This window comes from Choloepus didactylus, chromosome 8, assembly GCF_015220235.1.
Source record: "Choloepus didactylus isolate mChoDid1 chromosome 8, mChoDid1.pri, whole genome shotgun sequence".
NCBI classification, from domain to species: Eukaryota; Metazoa; Chordata; class Mammalia; order Pilosa; family Megalonychidae; genus Choloepus; species Choloepus didactylus.
The window spans coordinates 142,169,633-142,188,371 of record NC_051314.1 but is presented as its reverse complement, the minus strand read 5'-3'; the positions used below and the strand labels follow the sequence as shown (position 1 = coordinate 142,188,371).

At 45.8% G+C, this 18,739-nt stretch overlaps 1 protein-coding gene and 1 pseudogene across 4 annotated transcripts in view; both read right to left on the bottom strand.

The window, feature by feature from the left end:
• CAMK1D (calcium/calmodulin dependent protein kinase ID) overlaps window positions 1-18,739 on the bottom strand; it is a 420,857-nt gene that overhangs the window by 303,834 nt on the left and 98,284 nt on the right. For 3 of the 4 annotated variants that reach the window (XM_037845775.1, XM_037845772.1, XM_037845774.1), the window contains exon 1: window positions 849-958. The exons of the other annotated variant lie outside the window; for it this stretch is intronic. In XM_037845775.1, the coding sequence (XP_037701703.1) occupies window positions 849-943 (95 nt within the window). In that variant the 5' untranslated portion in view covers window positions 944-958. Of the gene's footprint in view, window positions 1-848; window positions 959-18,739 lie in introns of those variants that run through there. 4 annotated transcript variants of the gene reach the window in all.
• LOC119541670 lies at window positions 6,852-7,711 on the bottom strand (annotated as a pseudogene).

The following is an 18,739-nucleotide window of genomic DNA, read 5'->3' as shown; positions in this document are numbered from 1 at the left end:
CAGGAAGCAAGCTAGGCACACAATGTACGTCCCTTATACAGATGAGAAAATGAAGGCCTAGAGAAGTTGGGTAACTTCTAGCACGTGGGTGGCGGAGCCTGGAATCTACCAGACTCTCCTTGCTTCTAATCAATGGCTCTCCTACAAAAAAAATGAATTTCTGAGTGCCCTTTCTTTGGGGGGGGAAACGGTAGACTTTAATATACATGTGATATGACTGAGGCCTGGAACAGGGGTGGAGAAGAAGTTTGTTGGCCACCATCTAAAATCACCGTTCTCCAGAACCAGCTCTTCTTTCCTCTAGTTCCTCAGTATCTGGTATATGCTGGTACAGTCCCAATTTTAGTAAAGCCTAAACGGTGACAAAACCACAAAGTAAAGAAGAAATCTGACTCTGCCGTGAGAGGTATAACTGAATTCTCATAAGACAGACACTCGCACTGGCCCATGTGCTTTCACTGTTACTTAGTCCTTGTTATGCAGCTGTGCTGAACAAGCAGTAAAGACAGACACAGCTCGAGACAGCCAGAGTGGAGCTCATTCTGTGGGCCATGGAAGTGGCTGTATGGTCTGCTCGGGCAGGAAAAGTCCCCTCTGGAAAGGAGCCGCATCCAGAGTCAGAAGTTTCACCAACACTGGTAACCTGTGGAGGCTTTGGAGCCACTTCTGAGACACGTTCTCCCCCACCGTCTTAATGCCTTTAAAATGACAGAGTGGGTCTAATGATCTCTATGTTCCTAGCCAACACTGAGTTCGCAGAACAATTTTTATTTCCTTGCATTTCTGGGAAAAAAACAGGTGCAGAAGGCCCCCTACTTACAAACAAGTTCAGGCTCCTGGGAACCCACCTGTTCTTATGTCTGAACTGGTCAATGTCGCCGTCAACTTTTGCTTCAGTTCTGCTGCAGTTGTACATGCCCCTTCTCACCAGTTCTTCCAACATGCTCTACTTTTGCATCTATCGGTGCAAAACATGATGGCATTGGGAATATCATAAAGCACCTCAAAAATAAACAGCAATGCAGGGAAAAATTACCAAAGACTAAGAAATGAGAGGATGATGGCACATGATGGTGAAACCCTGGGCTTGACATGTTGCTCTGCAGCCATCCACCAGAGTTCCTCCAGCTGAAAGCTCCTAACTCTCCCTGCCTACAGGGGACACTGAGGCTCACGGGTGAGGGTGGCCTCAATGGGACATGAAAGCAGAGCAAGGGCTCAGGATCCCCAAAGGGGTGCCTGCCAGAACACGGAGAAGCCCTGGGAGAAGCAGCATCTCCAAGGAGGTGGTCAGAAACGGGTACAAAGTGGCCATCAGGCTGTCGACAGGGCATGTTCCCAGAGGATCTCAAGCCCAGACTTGCTAGGTGGAAAACCCAAATCTTTCATTAATAAGCTCAAGGTCTCCCAGAGAGACAGACTTCAGTTAACGCAGGAAAGCAGGAACGTGTGTGGGATATTTTCATGGGCCAAATCCAGCTCAATCAGGAGCTGTATATCTCCTTGAGTAATTGCCATTATGCTAAGTCCAGGTTTTGGCTACCTGAGAACTCAGGATTCTAAACACTAACCTTAACCATTGCTACAAAGCAGGATTCTAAGAAAAACAAGTCTAATGTGCTCACCCATCCCATTCGCTGCTCTGCAGGGCCACAGGCCTTATGCTGAAAGGCTGGCCCAACAATGAAGGGGAAGGTGAAAAAATAGTTTTGGTAAGAAATGCAGAACAAAAAATAAGAGTAAGCTGTCACCCTCAATTAATGCCAGCATCAAATGTATTTATCCATAGAGGGTGGACTCAGCGAGCTGAGCCAGGCCTTACCCGAATTCTCTCCCAGACAAGATCCTTCCTCGCAGGTCCCTCCATTTCCCCATTCACACCCCCTCTTGCTGACACCCCTTCTTCCCGCAAGTCCCTTCCTCCCTCTTCTCCCCCAGACTGCTGTGACACCCACCCAGGGGACGAGCTCCCTGGCCAGCTGTGCCCAGGAGCTGTTTTTGGTTCACACACCTCATTGAATGTATTTAAATATATTATGTGCAGCCACTTGGCTGCATCCACATAGGGGATGTTCTCCTGCCACTCAGGCACCACATGCTGGTGTGCACACACATGCATACACAGACACATGCACACACACAGGTGCAACTGCATGCACGAGCACACACAGGCATGCACACAGACAGGCTCAAATGCATGCATGTGCATATGCACACACACAAGTATGTGCTTATGCATATGGGTGCATATGGACGTGCACACATGTGCATATGAGCAGGCACACATGGGTGCATGCACACACACACAAGCATCCATGCACACACATGCACACACGCACACGTGTACCAAGGAAAGGAATGCAGAGGGATTAAATTATGGAAGAAACACGGGACTGGTAAAGCAATCCCTGCTGCAGTCAAGAAGTCATAAAAATGGCCAAGGAACAAATCCTACCCATCTCAGGCACACACCGGATCTTAAAGCTTCAGCTCTGAGTTCCCCTCCAGGGCGCCCTCCGAATCACCTTCCCTCCCTCCCTCCATTCCCCGGCCAGCCCCAGGGCAAGACGGTGTCACCCAGGGAACGGGGCTCCAGCTCTTGGGAGCTCAGCTGCGGCTTTCTTAACAGCGCATGTCTGGATCTGCTACTCCCTGGAAAGGAGCTGGGCCTCCTCTGTAAACGGAGGTGATGACAGCGTCTACCATTTGAGACTGTTGAGAGAATTGGATGAGATTTTCCATGCTGTGCCCAGGACAGGGCGTCCTTGGTAAACTTTCGGTTCTGGTGTCCACCTAGATGCCAAGGCCAGAGGCTCGAGCATCCTGCACCCAGAGCTCTTACGGGGAAACCGAGAACCAGGTCAGCGATGGTCAATGTCCCCTCCTGGTGGAACAATCTATGGCCCTCTGATTTCTAGCTACAGCAACACACCCCCTGTGCCCCTCTTTGGGGTCTCCTTGCTTCGGGCCAGCTTTTCCCACCAGTCTCACCCCCACTGTCAGGGTGACGCTCCTAAAGCTCCGGGCTCCTCATGGCGTGACCCCACCCCTGGGTCCCCAATGAACCTCAACTTCCCACTCGGACTTTGCCCCCGCCACCGGCTGCTCTCCTTCCCCACCCCTGCTTACCCCATGCTCATTCCTGACCCTAAGCCTGTCCTACTCCCACTGCTGCTGTCCTTCCTGCTGCCCAAATTCTCTCACGGGTCTCAGCCCAGTCTCCACTGCGCTCTTCAGAGCCTCCAGCTCAGGGGGGCCCTCCTCACCCATTAGCAGCCCTGTGGGGCAGCCATCAGCAGGCTCGCTCCCCTCAACAGCAACCACACAGGGCCTGAGGGGACTGAGAGGCTTTGGGGATTCACTCTTAGGATACAACAGGGCTTCTCAGTCTCATTTCTGGCCCTTGATGGCATCTGGAGCCAGATGATTCTTGGCTGGGGAGACCATTAAGTGCATTGTAGGATGTTGAGCAGCCTCCCAAGCTGTGACAACCAAAACTGCCTCTGAATGCTGCCCAATGTCCCCTAGGGTGGGGGCAAAATCACCCCTAGTGGAACCCTCTGGAATATTCCTTGTCTCTTCAGATGAATGCTGAGCTCCTGGGGAACACAGCTCTTGGCACTGGCTTCCTTTCCTTTCCTCCAAGCACCCAGCACAGGGCAGTGCATAAACAGACAACGTGCAAACACGTGTCGGAATGAAAGCACACCCGAGTGGACTCATGACTAGGCACATGACGTAGCAACGCTGCAGAGTGGCATCTAGCAAGGAACCCCTGTCCTAGGTCAAGTTGAGGATAAAAGTCAAGTCCTTCACATCCCTTACTATATTAGAAACAAGAACCAGACTTTCTGAATCTCTGCGTCCCTCAGGGAATCTTGCCTAGTGCAGAGAACAGATCAATAACAACTTGGAGAATGAATAAATTTTGCCCTGGGATGCTGTTTATAGAAAAAAAAATAACTAACATAAACAGGGACTTGCTACTAGCCACACAGGACAGGGCCACCATACCTCGACTGTCCCCGTGCATTCTTCCATTGCATTGTAGGCAGAAGGGTTGAGAAGCAGTGGGGAGCACAGGAAAGGGAATGGGCTCCAGGTCAGATGGACACAGGTCTGAAGGCCAGATATGTCCATTATTAGCCAGAGGTCTCTGGCCAGTTGCCTCTAAGAGGTTCCATTTCCTCAACCATAAAAGGGGAGAGAACGCCAGCCACAGGAGGCCACCAGGAGGGTCAGCTGGGTCATCTGTGTGACAACGTTGACATGTGGTAGGCATCTAACAGCAGTTAATACACCTGCCTTCTTTTTGGACTAACCAGGGAACTTGACAATGAATTTCTAATCAACAAAATAGCAGATGCAAAGCATGGCTCTGTTGTTATAATGACAAGTCTCCCATAAAGAGCCCATACCTTGGGGTCTTCTAGAAGAAAGCTCGATTAGATGACAAATGGGAAGAAGGTACCCGTTTAGACAGATAATCCTGTCTCAATTGAGGTTCAGACAGGTAAGACAACTAGCCCAAAGTCACAAGGTAGAGAGGTGCCAGGCCTCCAAGCCAGATGGGAAGCAGTGTGCACCTAAATATCTTGCCTTTAGTTTTAGTTTCCTAGCTGTCAAAGCAGATATCACGCAATGGTTTGGCTTAAACAATGAGAATGTGCTGGCTCACAGTTTAGAGGCTAGGAAAAGTCCAAAATCAAGGCATCACCAAGGCGATGCTTTCTTCCCAAAGACTGGTGTTCTGGGGCTGGCTGCTGGTGATCCTTGGTCCTGGGCTCCTCTGCCACACAGCAATGCACCTGGTAGCATCTGCTGACCTCTCAATTCTCTTCCAGGTTCTACTGATTTCAGCTTCTGGCTGCTCCCCGTGGGTCTCTTTCTCTCTGTCTGAATTTCATTCTCTTATAAAGGACCCCAGTAATAGGATTAAGACTCATCCTGATTTCGTTGGGTCACACCTTAACTGAAGGAACCTCATCAAAAGGTCCTACTTACCATGGGTTCACTCCCACAGGAATGGATTAAGTTTAAGAACATGTTCTTTGGGTACATAGCTTCAAACCACCGCACCTTTCCAATCAAATTCTCAGTCACTACAAAGGTGTCCTCCCCCTGGCAGCAGAGGCTCCACCACACCCCAAGGGAGGGCTCACCTGTCGCCCCAGGAGGAGAGTCACAGGGAGTCCAGGCTGGGCCGCGTCTGCCTCTGTCCCCAGTCGAACAAAAACAGTGAACCTGGCCCGGGACAGGTCCACAGAGTGAATTACTCTGATCCAGGAGGAAAAGGAAGAAGTTCTGTGGCTCTGTAGCCTTCTCCTACCCTCTCGATCTTCTGCAGATTGAGAAGACCATATGCCCTCTGAGCAGTCTGCTTTGTCAGTTCTTCTGGAAATTCCCCCTTCCCAAGGAGGCACGGGCAGGGTCAGCCTGTCCCAGAGCACGCGTGGAGGCCCACGGAGCAGCACGTCAGGCCCAGCAGACACACTCGGACATGTGACTGGGCCACCACCTCCCCATCAGTGCCCCTTGGGAGAGCTCCCTCAGAACCTAACCGCCAAGGGGTAGACCACATGCCGAAGACTCTACGTTCCTCTCCCCTTGGTCCACACTGAGGAGAAGACCCCCCTCTCCAAAGCCCAGAGGCTGAAGAGAGTGTAAAGGCAGCCCATCCTGTGTTCTCATGCAAATGCCATCTCACATCCCAAGTGGGTCACCTCTGGACACAGCGTCTCCTTGCAAGGGCTTCAGATTTGGGGGGTGGGTGCTAGGGATCTCGTGCCTCAAGGCCATTTATGCTTTCATCTCTGACATGTCTTTCATTTTTCTTTCTTTTTCTCAGAAGTGACTGGAAGGTAAGAAAATCATGAAATATGCATGCAGACACGGATTGTGGGCAGCACAGATAAAGCAGGGAGGTTCTTATCAGAAGGAAAGAGGTGTGGGCTCCAGGCGGTGAAATAAGACCCAGAATCATCCATCTGCACCTCAGTCAAGGTCACACACCCCAAATGACCTTATCAGTTCAGCTTCTAAGTACGGAGATTGATTTTAAAAAGACAATATAGGGAAGAACTGCCCAGGAAACTTTTATTTACCTGGTCCCGCTTCCATTCCTCTTGCATTTAGCCTATTAACCAGCTAATGACATAAACGACGTGAAAGCACTGAATTTCATATGGTGGGAAAAAAAAAGCACTAATCTAGAAATCAGGATGGAGATTTTGGTTAGGACCCAAGACAAGTCATTTTCCATGTGTGCCTTAATTAAACCACTGCCAAAATCATGCACAATTATTTGCTACCTAAACTCTACTATAAAAACTGACACGAATCCTACACTTAGATAATATTCCAGGGAAGAAAAAGTAAGGCAATATCATCTCTTCTCTCTGCTACTTCTTAATCGCTAGAGTACGAAGGACTGATCCGTACTCCAACATGCTTTAATGGAAAGATACATGATGTGAAACAGCAACAAGGGCTTTGATTTTTTTATATGAAAAGTTTTTATTATCAGTATATTACAGTATTCATGGACCTATCAAGCAATCTCTAGAACATTCCTCCAAGGAAAGCAAGAGTCTCTTTTATAGGATATGTGCACATGCACACCATATGCCTGGGAAAGACCCAATCTCTGGTTTGAACTCCACTCCCCTTTTCTTTTTCCTCTTCTTTACCTACAAAAGCCCCTTCCTTAAACCCTAAGTCCTTTTGCAAGCAGTCCTTGCCCCTTGTGAATTAATTGATGTTTTACTGGAATGTCGCTTGTCTCTTCAAAAAGTTCTCAATTTTTTTCTCAGGTGGCTTTCTTTTATTCTTTGGCTTTTATTAGAGGCAGGTCAGTTTGCTAATGACAGGAAAATGTTGAAAAACACAGCAAATAAGACACAAACTAAATAAACAACAACTGCTATCCCAAACCTTGGATCTTTCAGCAGTGCCTCAGCAAAGCAGCTAAACACAGTGTAACTTATGGACACCGCAGTGAATCCACCTACAATGTGAGCTACAAAAGACACCAGTGGCCCATCTGCAGGGACAAAGAACCTTCTGAAGAGAGAAAATCCCATGACCGACACAATTATACGGATGATGATCAGTAGTCTGGCAATTCCAAAGACAGGAATCATTTCTCAAAACTTCACTAAAACATTCATACAATAGTCTCCCATCAGAGCACCAACTCCTCCTGAAGCACCGACAAGAGATTTGAATGGATCAAAGACGGAACTGGCAAGAGACACCGTAATCACTCCTGCCACGTAGGTACACCAGCCCTACTCAATGGGCCTTTGTGGGCCCTTTCCAAGGGAACACCCAAAATGAGCTGCATAACAAGATTCCCCAGCATGTGCTGAATTCCAGCATGTACCAGCATATACAAGGCAAACCTCCAGACTCCCTCCCTCTTGTCAGGACAGCAGGTAAAGGGACTCCCCAAGATGTCGGCGGCCAAGGTGATCCACTATTTCTGAGCCTTCCACACGGCATAATAATAAACACTGCCAGCTCTGAAGGCTGATGGTGATGATGAAGACAGAGGATGGGAAACAGCTCAATCCAAGTATGTTCTTTGCACTGCTTCAGGAAGCATCAGTTTTGAGACAATCCTGTGTACTTTTTTATTCTTGGAAGGTGATGTTTTCTTAAGGTCCCAAAGTCTTAAGACCAGCTCCTTTTCCATACCCTGGCATTCTCAAAAGTCATCTGTGATGGTTGGGTTCATGTGTCAACTTGGCTAGGTGGCACTGGCCTGACGACTGCTGTGAGGATATTTGAGGCTGGTTAATAATCCAACGGGCTGGTTTGTCGGATCATCAGTCAATTGACTGCGGCTGACTGATGACTCATCAAGGGGGCGTGGCTTCCACAGTGAGAGAATGCAATTGGCTGGATTTGGTCCGGGTGATCAGTTGGAGGCTTATAAGCCAGACGGTTAGAGAAATCTTCACTTCTTCTTCAGCTGCTCAGTGAAGCTTTTCCTGGGGAGCTCGTCGAAGTTGCCAGTTCGTTTCCTGAGGAGTTCGTCAAAGTTGCCGGTTCGTTTCCCGAGGAGGTCGTCAGACGTCTTCCTTGGAGTTGACAGCCTGTTGACGGCTCTGCAGAATTTGGACTCGTGCGCTCCCGCAGTTGCATGAGTCACTTTTACAATTTGATAATCAGAGACATCTCTCATTGATTCTGTTTCCAAGGAGAACCCTAACTAATACATCATCTTCCCCTCAGCTCCCTGCAACCCTTTTCCACCATGGAAGCCAGAGTCTCCTCTCTCTTTCAGCCCACCTCACTAAGCAGTTGCCTTCCAGCCTCCCTCTAAAGACATCCGGTGATGGGAGTTAATGCGACACTTCTCGAAGCAATGTTTTCCTTCCTCAGAATCCAAGTGGGGGACCAACCATATCGTTGGATGTGGGGTTCCACCATCTCCTAGACAGAGAGTACATTGATACTGCTCTCTCTCATTTCCAAAACCCACCTATTGCTTGCCTTACAGCATCTCTACCTGGACAACTCAGAAGTCTTCTCTCTCACTCTTTAGGTTCCAGATGCCCCGACTACGTTCTCGGGACCCCGGGTAAAAAGTTGCCAGTCTTCACAAAAGTCTCCATGGCTTCTGACCATCTTCACAGTCTTCTCTCCTCTCTGCTTTCCCTCTTTCTGCCACTCTCCTGCACCCCACTCAAATAATTATATTTCTCCAGCACCCATCTGTCTATTGTTCCCAACCAACCTAATCATCTAGTTTGTGCTTTCTTGCCACTTCCTAGGCTTCAGTTTAGTCCGTTTGCATAAACCAGGCTTTTGTGAAATTATCATGTGCTCATCAACTGTAGCCATTTGGGGTACACGTAAAAAAATTTAAATAAAATCTATTAAAGTTTGAATAACTGCATTTCATAGTTTTAAACAAACAATGCTTCCCAGCCTGGGTCCTTGGCACCATAAAGAATCACAGCAGCCCGAGACTGCCTGCCAGGACTTGTACAGGAGAGAACTAAGCTCCTAACTTCTTTAAACCCCAGTTATCCACAGTTTTCTATTACTCACAACCAATATTAATGCTGATACAGTCATAAAAGTGTAAGTCCGTAAAGACTCCAGATTGATCCTTTACCAGATAAACCCTGAAACCCAGTTACCAGTCTCTCCAAGAACAACCAATTCCATGCCTCTACCCCATAATGTCGACACCCCCTTCCAGCCTGAAGAAGTTAGAATGATCATTGCCCAGATATCCCTGAAGACTGACAGAATGATCAAATGAGAGGGAGGAGGTGAAACTGAGAAATGTAGATTTAAAAAATGACTGCCAGTAGTGACTCATTACATAGATACTTCTTTTAATTTCTAGTGTATTAGAATAGCCAGAAGGAAATACCTGAAATTGTTGAGCTGTAACACAGTAGCCTTGATCTTTGATACCGACTGTATTACTACATAGCTTCTATCTTATGACCCTGTGATTGTAAAAACGTTGTGACCGAAACCCCTTTATCCAGTGTGTGGTTAGATGAGTAATAAAATAAAGACATGAAAAAATGTTTGAAAGTCTGAAGATTTAAAATCGAAGGCAAACTTCTTGAAGATATTACTGAGAATATACTTTTTCCTCATCCTTCAGAGAACAGAGGAACATTTAAGAAAATACACAACACTTAAAGGAATGTTTAAGAAAAAAGTAGCTTTACCTGGAGTAGGCAAATAGAAGTTTCCAACTTTCAAATCTTTCACATCACTAAATCCTTGACAGACAACAATGAATCCTCATGTATGTTCTTTCTTTCTGTATTTTATTGGTGTAACATATTGGAGTATTTTGATCCTTTCAAAATTGCCTAAATGTGTATTCCTCAACTTTCTGAAGGACATCAAACCTTAAAAGAGCCATACGCCATGTGAACCATTCTGGCATCTGAATTTCTTAGAGAGCTAAATATTTTGCTCCCATAGGTGGAAAAAAAAAGTCTTTGCTTTTAAAAATTAAGATACATAAAACTAACTGGAAAGAAGTGGGCCCTTAAAAGAGAACTGGATAACTGGCAAAGACCTATCGTTATTTGAAGTGGTTGGAGATATGCCTTGATAACATTTCGTGCCGTCGAAAGAGTCACTAAAATTGATGCCATTAATACATTCTGCGTTACTATAAGGTCATTTGTATGCATGGCAGTTAGAAGAAACAATAATTTGCCTGCATCTGGGAATTTTCAGGAAGTAAATAAGGTGCAGACACTTTCCTTGTTAATAAAAGGCATGGTCTTTTCTGTGGCAGCAATTTTTTGCTCTGAGAAATCCACGAGAGTGAAAAGGTGCACTTCTTTGGAATCTATTTGGAAGTCACCAGCATCTTAGTGCTCAGTTCACAAGTTCACATTGTATGTTTTTTCCAACTGAAGGATTTTGATAGTGATGTTTTTCATCCTAAAAGATAAAACATCAAAGTTTTCACCTGAAACAGAAATTCCATGTCTAAGCCCGCTGAATTCTAGTTTATGTCTAAAACCAATTTTAAAACTAGATCTCAAATTCAAAAAAAAAAAAAAAAAAAAAAAAAAATGAGCAAGTCCACTCTTAATCAACCCAACCAAAGAACGTGAAGAGTGGCAAGGAAATTCAAGACAACAGCATACACACAAGTTAATACAAAAAGTATCCGGCTTCCTAATACACAGGATTGGAATTGGGGTGGAGCGCAAGGAGGCAGCAGATTTGCCTTCCTACCTGTGGCTTTAAAATAGAGAATGCTCATATTAAGCTAATGCTAAAAATTAGCAGGCATTCCCTCAGCACACAGCAGCTGATAAGGAAAAAGGACTCAGAATAAGCCTCATGCCAAAAACACATGCAGGATTCAACATTTCTCCTGGATAATCCGATTCCATAACTGAGTCTAAGCTCCTTCAAGTGGTCACCTTCGTCTGATGTCCTGTACGAGAAATGGCTGAGATGTGTCAGTCCTGACACGTCCAGTCTTGGGGGGGCTCGTCATACCTCCCCTTGGGGACCTCCGGCCAGTATTTCCCCTCCGTGAACACGGCGCTGCAGAGAGGTTTATCACAGTAACCCAGGTCCCAAAACCAAGGAAAACCCCCCGTAATATTCTAACCTCCCCACATGACTCCCTGCACTCTCCCCAAATTGCAATTTCCACATTTCCAAACAGCACACATTGCATTTTCCATTTGTCCTTCTAAAAGTTCAGATGAGGGTTTTCCAGCAGAAAACCACCATGACCTCACTGTGGCAGGTAACCTCCTGATCCCACCTGTGCCAGTTCGAATGCATTATGTCCCCGAAAAAAACTCCATTATCTTTGATGCAATCTTGTGTGGGCAGACATATTGGTGTTGATTAGATTGTAGTTCTTTGAGTGTTTCCATGGAGATGTGACCCACCCAACTGTAGGTGATGACTCTGAGTAGATAATTTCCATGGAGGTGTGGCCCCGCTCATTCAGTGTGGGCCTCAATTACTTTTCTAGAGCACTATATAAGCTCAGACAGAAGAAGCAAGCTTGCTACAGCCAAGAGGGACGCTTTGAAGAATGCACAGAAACTGAGAGAGGAGCTGCAGGTTTACAGAGACATTTTGGAGATGGCCTTTGAAAGCAGACGCCAGCCACATGCCTTCCCAGCTAACAGAGGTTTTCCGGATGCCATTGGCCATCCTCCAGTGAAAGTACCAGATTGTTGATGTGTTACCTTGGACACTTTATGGCCTTAAGACTGTAACTGTGTAACCAAATAAACTCCCTTTTATAAAAGCTAGTCCATCTCTGGTGTTTTGCAAAAAGGCAGCAGTAGCAAACCAGAACACCACCCCACCCAAAAGGATTACCTTAAAACAGGTATACACATAGGCTGATGTCAAGGGTTCTTCTAGGCAAAAAGACACAATTAATCTTTTCTCAGTAAGAAATGCTCTCACGAAGACCTCATCTCTTTATGTTGCTGTCTTTAATTTGCTTCTGCATGCTCTGAGTTGTGATCTCCCCACTGCCAAAGAAACGTGATCATCGTTACATTTGTAAAAATGTAACTCCAGTGGAAAGGTTGTTCTCAATGACCCTGGGACCGCTGGGGTGGGGTCCAGAAATCATCATCAACCAATGAATGGCGCTGAGCCCCATCTTACTTTTCCTCCCCCTCCCTCAGAGTGAATTTTATTGGCTCAGGCAGGTGCTCAGCCTACTTCCCAGGTGTTCCAGTAAAATGCCGATTTTCTCCCACATGCCCCAAATCTGTCTTGTCACTTTTTACAGGAAACGTAGGTAGAACAGAGCCTCAATAAATCAGATGGTGCAGTGGGATGGAAAGCATACTGGACTGGGTCTGACTCCCTGAAGCTCCTCATTCAGAAATGCCCTTCCCAGCAGGAAACACCTTCTGCTTTGGAAATGGACTCTCCAAACGGCCACTCGCTAACAGAAGTTCCCCAAAGTGGGACAGATAAGCCCCTGCAGCCAGGGAGGACAGCACACTCTCTCACATCTTCTTTGCCTCCCCAAACTAGCTTCAAATCCAGAGACTGGGGTGGGGTAAGTAATGAGGGTTTGCAGGGATCCCCTCTGCGTAGCTGGATCAGGAAAGCAAATGAAACAAACAAGCTTGGCTGGGATGAAGCAGGATCACAGTCGTTTTTGTTGAGAGCAGTGGGGAGCAAGATCCGGGGGAAAGGCAGGTAGGGCTTTGCAAAGAGCAATGGATGGCGAGTCTCGTCCAGGTCAGCCAGCTTCCAGCCCCGGCTTTCCTCCAACCGGCTGGGTGGTCTGGAGCATGGGCCAGCCAGTTTTTTTACCCATGCATGAGGCAAAAAGGGGGATCCAGAGCATACCATATTTGTTGTTCATTATCTAGGGTTGGTAAACTCCCAAAATTGTTTCTAAAATTGGCTGTGTCTTTGTCCTGTGAGAGGATGCACAGTGGGCATCAGAGTTTTAAACAACGTAAAACAATGTAAAACTGGGGACAGTGGGGAGGGGTGAGGAATGTCACTGCTTAATGGGTACAGGGTTTCTATTTGGGGTAATGCAAATTTTGGAAATAGTGGTGATGGTTGCACAACTTTGTGAATGTAATTAATGCCACTGAATGGTACACTTAACAATGGTTAAAGTGTCAAATTTTATCTTATATATATGTTACTACAATTTTTTAAAATATAAAATGAAAAAGAAAAAGTTAAGAACATGCATGACAACGGGATTCTGGAAGGTTCCACTTTCACTGAGAGTAGGCTGTGGGTGCAAACTGTACCTTCCCAGGCCCAAAGGTGCCTGCCCCAGTTCTCCAGACCTCAGCCAGAATGGAAAGCCTGCCAGCCACCAGCCTCTTTCCTCCAGAAGACACTGGCCAGACCTGTTCTTGGGGCAGCCCGAAGGGTCAAGGTGTGGAGACGCTAAAAGGGTAATTTGTAGAGATTAGGTCATGAGCAGATTTGCTTACGTGGCTCAATCAACATGTCAATCAACATGTCGCCATGCCCTGTTACTTTATGAACAAGAACATGTAAAGCAACTATTCTAGGGCTTCGTCCACTAATAAAACCACGTTGCACCTGCCCAGGCTGATGGTCCATAAGGCGCAAAAGTGGAGCCACAGGAGCCAGTAATCAGCGCTCAGCCCAGAAGACCAACAGTCCGGGGCCAGCCACAGTGGTGGGATGGGTAGGCTGGGACCCCACATGACCGTGGAGGAGAAGTGGCCACCTACTAAGGAGGGGCAGAGCCCCCCTCTCACCACACGGTGCTCAACTACGATGACATGCACATGAGCGACGCCGATGGTATGTGCACTTTTGTTGCTCTGGTTTCCTAGAAAAGACAGCCCCACATTGACTACTCCGTCCGTCTGAGAAAAGGCTGTGTTTCACTAGGCTGTTCTGGACTCTCTGCCCTGGACCCACCCTCCGGCTCCCAGGCCCTGGGTCTTCACTATGAAATCCAGTCACTTCTGTTCACAATTATCCTGCTCGAAAAGGCCACATTGAGAGAAAAAAAATCTTGAAAAAGAAGAATGAAGTTGGGGGACACACACTTCCTGATTTTAAAATGTATGATGAAGTTACAGGCAACAAAAGAATGTGGTACTAGCCTAAGGACAGATATGTAGACCAATAGAACCAAATGGAGCATTCAGAAATAAACCCTCACTTCTATGGCCAATCGATTTCTGATAAGGGTGCTAAAACAATAGGGAAACAATAGTTTCTTCAAAAAAATGGTGATGGGACAACTAGACGTCCACATGCAAAAGAATGAAGTTGGACCCCTACCTCACACCATATGCAAAAATTAACTCAGAATGGATTGAAGACCTAACTATAGGAACCAAAGTATAAAACTCCTAGAAGAAAACATAGGAAGCACCTTCAAGACCTTGTTTGAGGCAATGGTTTGTTAGACTTTACATCCAAGGCACAAGCAACAAAAGAAAAAATAGATAAAAGGGACTTCATTAGACAATTATATAATAATGTAGATTACAAGGGGTGACAGTGTGATTGTGAAGACCTTGTGGATCACACCCCCTTTATCTAGTGTACGGATGAGTAAAAAAAATGGGAATAAAAACAAAAGGACAAATGGGGTGGGATGGGGGCATGATTTGGGTGTTCTTTTTTCACTTTTATTTTTTATTCTTGTTCTGGTTCTTTCTGATGCAAGGAAAATGTTCAGAGATAGATTGTGGTGACGAACGCATAACTATGTTATCATACTGTGGACAGTGGATTGTATACCATGGATGATTGTATGGTGTGTGAATGTATTTCAATAAAACTGAATCTAATAAAAAAAATTAAAAAATTAAAAAAAAAGGGACTTCATTAAAATTTAAAATTTTGTGCATCAAGGGACTTTATCAAGAAAGTGAAAAGACAACCTACAGAATTGGAGAAAATATTTGGAAACCACATATTTGATAAGGTTTGATATCTAGAATATATAGAGAAGTTCATCAACTCAACAATAAAAAGACAAACAACCCAATTAAAAAATGGGAAAAGACTTGAAGAGACATTTCTCCAAAGAAGATACACAAACAGCCAAGGGCACATGAAAAGATGCTCAACTTCCCTTGCAATAGGGAAATGCAAATCAAAACCTCAACGACAGACCACTTCACACCTACTATTAAAAAACAGAAACTAACAAGTGTTGGAGAGGATGTGGAGAAACAGGAACATTTGTTCATTGTTGTTGGGAATGTAAAATGGTGCAGCTGCTGTGGAAGACAGTTTGGCAGTTCCTCAGAAAGTTAACTATAGAATGACCATATGACCCAGCAATCCCACTTCTAGGTATATATCCAAAAGAACTGAAAGCAGGGACTAGAACACACCAAACACAATCAAATACCTCCCTTTGCACACCGATGTTCTTAGAGACATTATTCACGATTGCCAAAAGCTGGAAGCATCCATTGGTAAGTGTCCATCAACTGATGAATGGATAAACAAGATGTGTTAGACACATACGATGGAATATTATTCAGCTGTAAAAAGGAAGGAAGTCCTGACACATGCAACAACATGCATGAACTTTGAAGACATCATGAAGAGTGGAATAAGCCAGACACATAAAGACAAATATTATATGATCTCACTTATATGATATAATTAGAATATGCAAATTCATAGAGTCAGAAACTAGAATACAGGTAACCAGGGGCTGGGGTGGGAGTGGGTAGGGAAAGTTTCTGTTTAGGGTGATGGAAAAGTTTGGGGAATGGATGGTGGTGATGGTGGCACAACATTGTTAATCGAATTAGCACCACTGAACTGTATACTTGCATGTGGTTAAAAAGGGGAAATTTTAGGTTGTATATGTTACCAGAATAAAAATTTCCAAAAACAAAACAAAACAAAACCCCAATAATATCACGAATAAGGCCTCCAGTTATAAATTAAACAGAAAGTGAGCAAATATCATTGCTATAGGGCTTATAGTGATTTTTCTGTTAATTTTTATTGTAGTAACGTATATGCAACCTAAAATTTCCCACAAGAGTGGGTGTTCTCTCTGGGCCAGGCTTGTGCTAAATGCTCTGTACACGTGATTTCACATCACCATTTCAGCACCACCGTGGGGCATTATCATCTCTTCACAGATGGGGGAACACAGCGGAACTGCCCATTCTCCCAGCTGGTAAGGGGCAGGGCTGATATCCGGCCTCGGAGCTCACTCTGAAGTCACACTCCTCTGCTTTACACCCTCCCGCTGCTGATTTGCAGGATATTTTTATTCTGGAAGAACTTTCTTTTAGACATTAGAATTCCCATCCCAAACATTGGAAGAAAACCCATATATTTCATTATCTCTGTCTGCATCACCTCGAGAAGTATCTTTTTTTATTTTTTAATGCATTTTTTAATTGTGAACTTTAACATATACACACAACAGTGATAACTTCCAAAAAAGCATTTTGAAAAGTATTTTTAAAGCGACCTTTCCCTGCAAGGTTTCTTAATTTTTTAATAAAAACTCAATGTGGTTAATAAAATAAACAAAAGTTTTTCAGGGAAGTGCCATGCCACCTGACTTAGACGTCATCCCTAATTTGGTGACTGCCGGGCCCAGCGCGATGAGCTCCATCAGTCATCATCAGTTTCCTGCCGGAACAACATAGCCCAAAGTCTTCAGATATTGTCTTCCAAAGCTTGAGATTTGGTCTTCAGACACCTGGCACCCACATGTGCCACTTCCCACGACCAACACCTTACAATCAAAATGTACCTGGAGCTGGCATGACTCTGAGAAAGGAACAGAAAATGGGCCATCGAAGCTGACCGTGTCTCAACTCAATAAGCCTTGGCCAAGTCCCCTCTGCCCACAGAGGATTATTTCCTCTGCATCGTGCAGCGATTGGGGCACAGAAGCCTGGCCTAACTCCTTTACACTAAGGATAGCACGAGTTGCAGAGAGGCTGCCATTCTGACAGTCTTATTCAACACCCTTCCTCTGTCTTCCCCCTGTCTTTATGCCTCTTTCTCTCACTCCTAAATAGGCTGGGCAGGTCCCCGAGTCCCCTCTCCACTCCACAGGAACCCAACAGCCCAGCGGTGGAAGAATCTAGCAAGTAGAAAGCATCCCACCTCCTGGCAAGCAGAGTGCTTTGATGACAGCTTCAAGGGTAGTATTGCTGGTTCACACTTATCACACTCTAATTAATTTCAAAACAATGTCCCTCAAGTCCTTTGCCTCCATGCACCAGTCAGGGAGGGGTTTCCCGCATCCAGTTTAGGCCAAGCAGCCAAGGTGAGGGCAGTGACCTATGGGCAGCGCCATTCTCACTCGGGGACCTTTAAAGATTTCACCCAAAAGGTCACCAACCAGATCACTAGAGACTCTCCAGTGAAGCACCTGCCTACCCCTTGCTGTGCCCCGTCCGAGCGTCACCAACACCTCCAGCGCCTGCTCTTGTGGCATGGCCGCCTGCTCACAGCCACTCCACACTATGCCAGGGAACATCATGTCCACCACACGTCCCTCTAGTGCTGGGCTCTGGTATGCATTCCCAGAGGTGTCTGGGCTCCTGGCAGTAGCAAGGACATGGGCACAAGGCCCTCTGCAGAGCCCTTAAATGACTGTTGAAACAGACGGTCAACCGCAGGCAAATGCACGTGTGAGCTCGAGAGGAAAGCTTGGAAATGACAGAGGTGGAGCGTCAATGGAGATCGCAAAGAGTGCGTGCAGTTACACACAACGTGCCTACCAGGAAAAGAAGAGCGGAGAAATTCTCCAACATTTACATCATGGAGACAGTTGAAATCAGAAAAACCTACTCTGGCTCCTGCACTATACGGAGTCACCGCTGGCTGTGGTCTCATCAATCGAGCCAATCCTTCATTCCATGCTCTCTAAAGTCATTTTCTCACATTACGCTCATCCGGGGCACATGGAAGAATCACTGGGTGTACTTAACCACCATCACGTACATGAGTTGTGATATCTCTATGATTTCAGGGGCCTTGGAAGGCTCCCATCCTCAGGAAAAAAAAAAAAATCCATACCCAGTAAAAAGTAAATATTGAAAACTTTCATGCAAACTTTCAACTCTAGAAAGCATGAAACTAAGTTGTTATCAGTTGCTTCCACCATAGAGTGGATGATGTTGTGAGAATTAAGTGGATGCTATCTGTGAAGGGGAGGGGAGCTGGAGGAAGGGGTGTGTCCCGGGCTTGTGTTCATCAAGAGAAGTTGCCCCTTGGAGATCCTGGCATGTCAAGGTTGTTCAAACAAGGAGGGGTCATGAAAGCATAAGCTTTGCCAGTTGTAGATTAGATATTTTCACAGGGTAGGTAATTCACTGCCCCCAATTCACACTTTCCATTTCAGATATTATTGACGTTTGTAGAACACAGCCTTCTGCTGTTAGAACAGAGAGAACAATCTCAGTCCCACGGGCTCTTTGGAACTGTTTCAGGCCCGGACCATTTTTCCAACAACCCCGTGCAACACCCACTGGCAGTGATTCCAGTTACTGGAGCTCTTTCTTCTGGGGTCTGTCATTAACAACACTGAACCCCGGCTCACAGCAGGCACTGAATAATTAGACCAGGACCCAAGGATCACTTTGGAATGCAGACAAAATTACAAATCAACCAGAGCTCTCTCTGCCACAGGCCACTCCCAGCTCCATGCATGCTGGTGGAGAACAGTCCGTGAAACACGTCCGGTCAATAACCTCAAGAACGGGTCAATAAGGCCACTCGATTTTACATCATC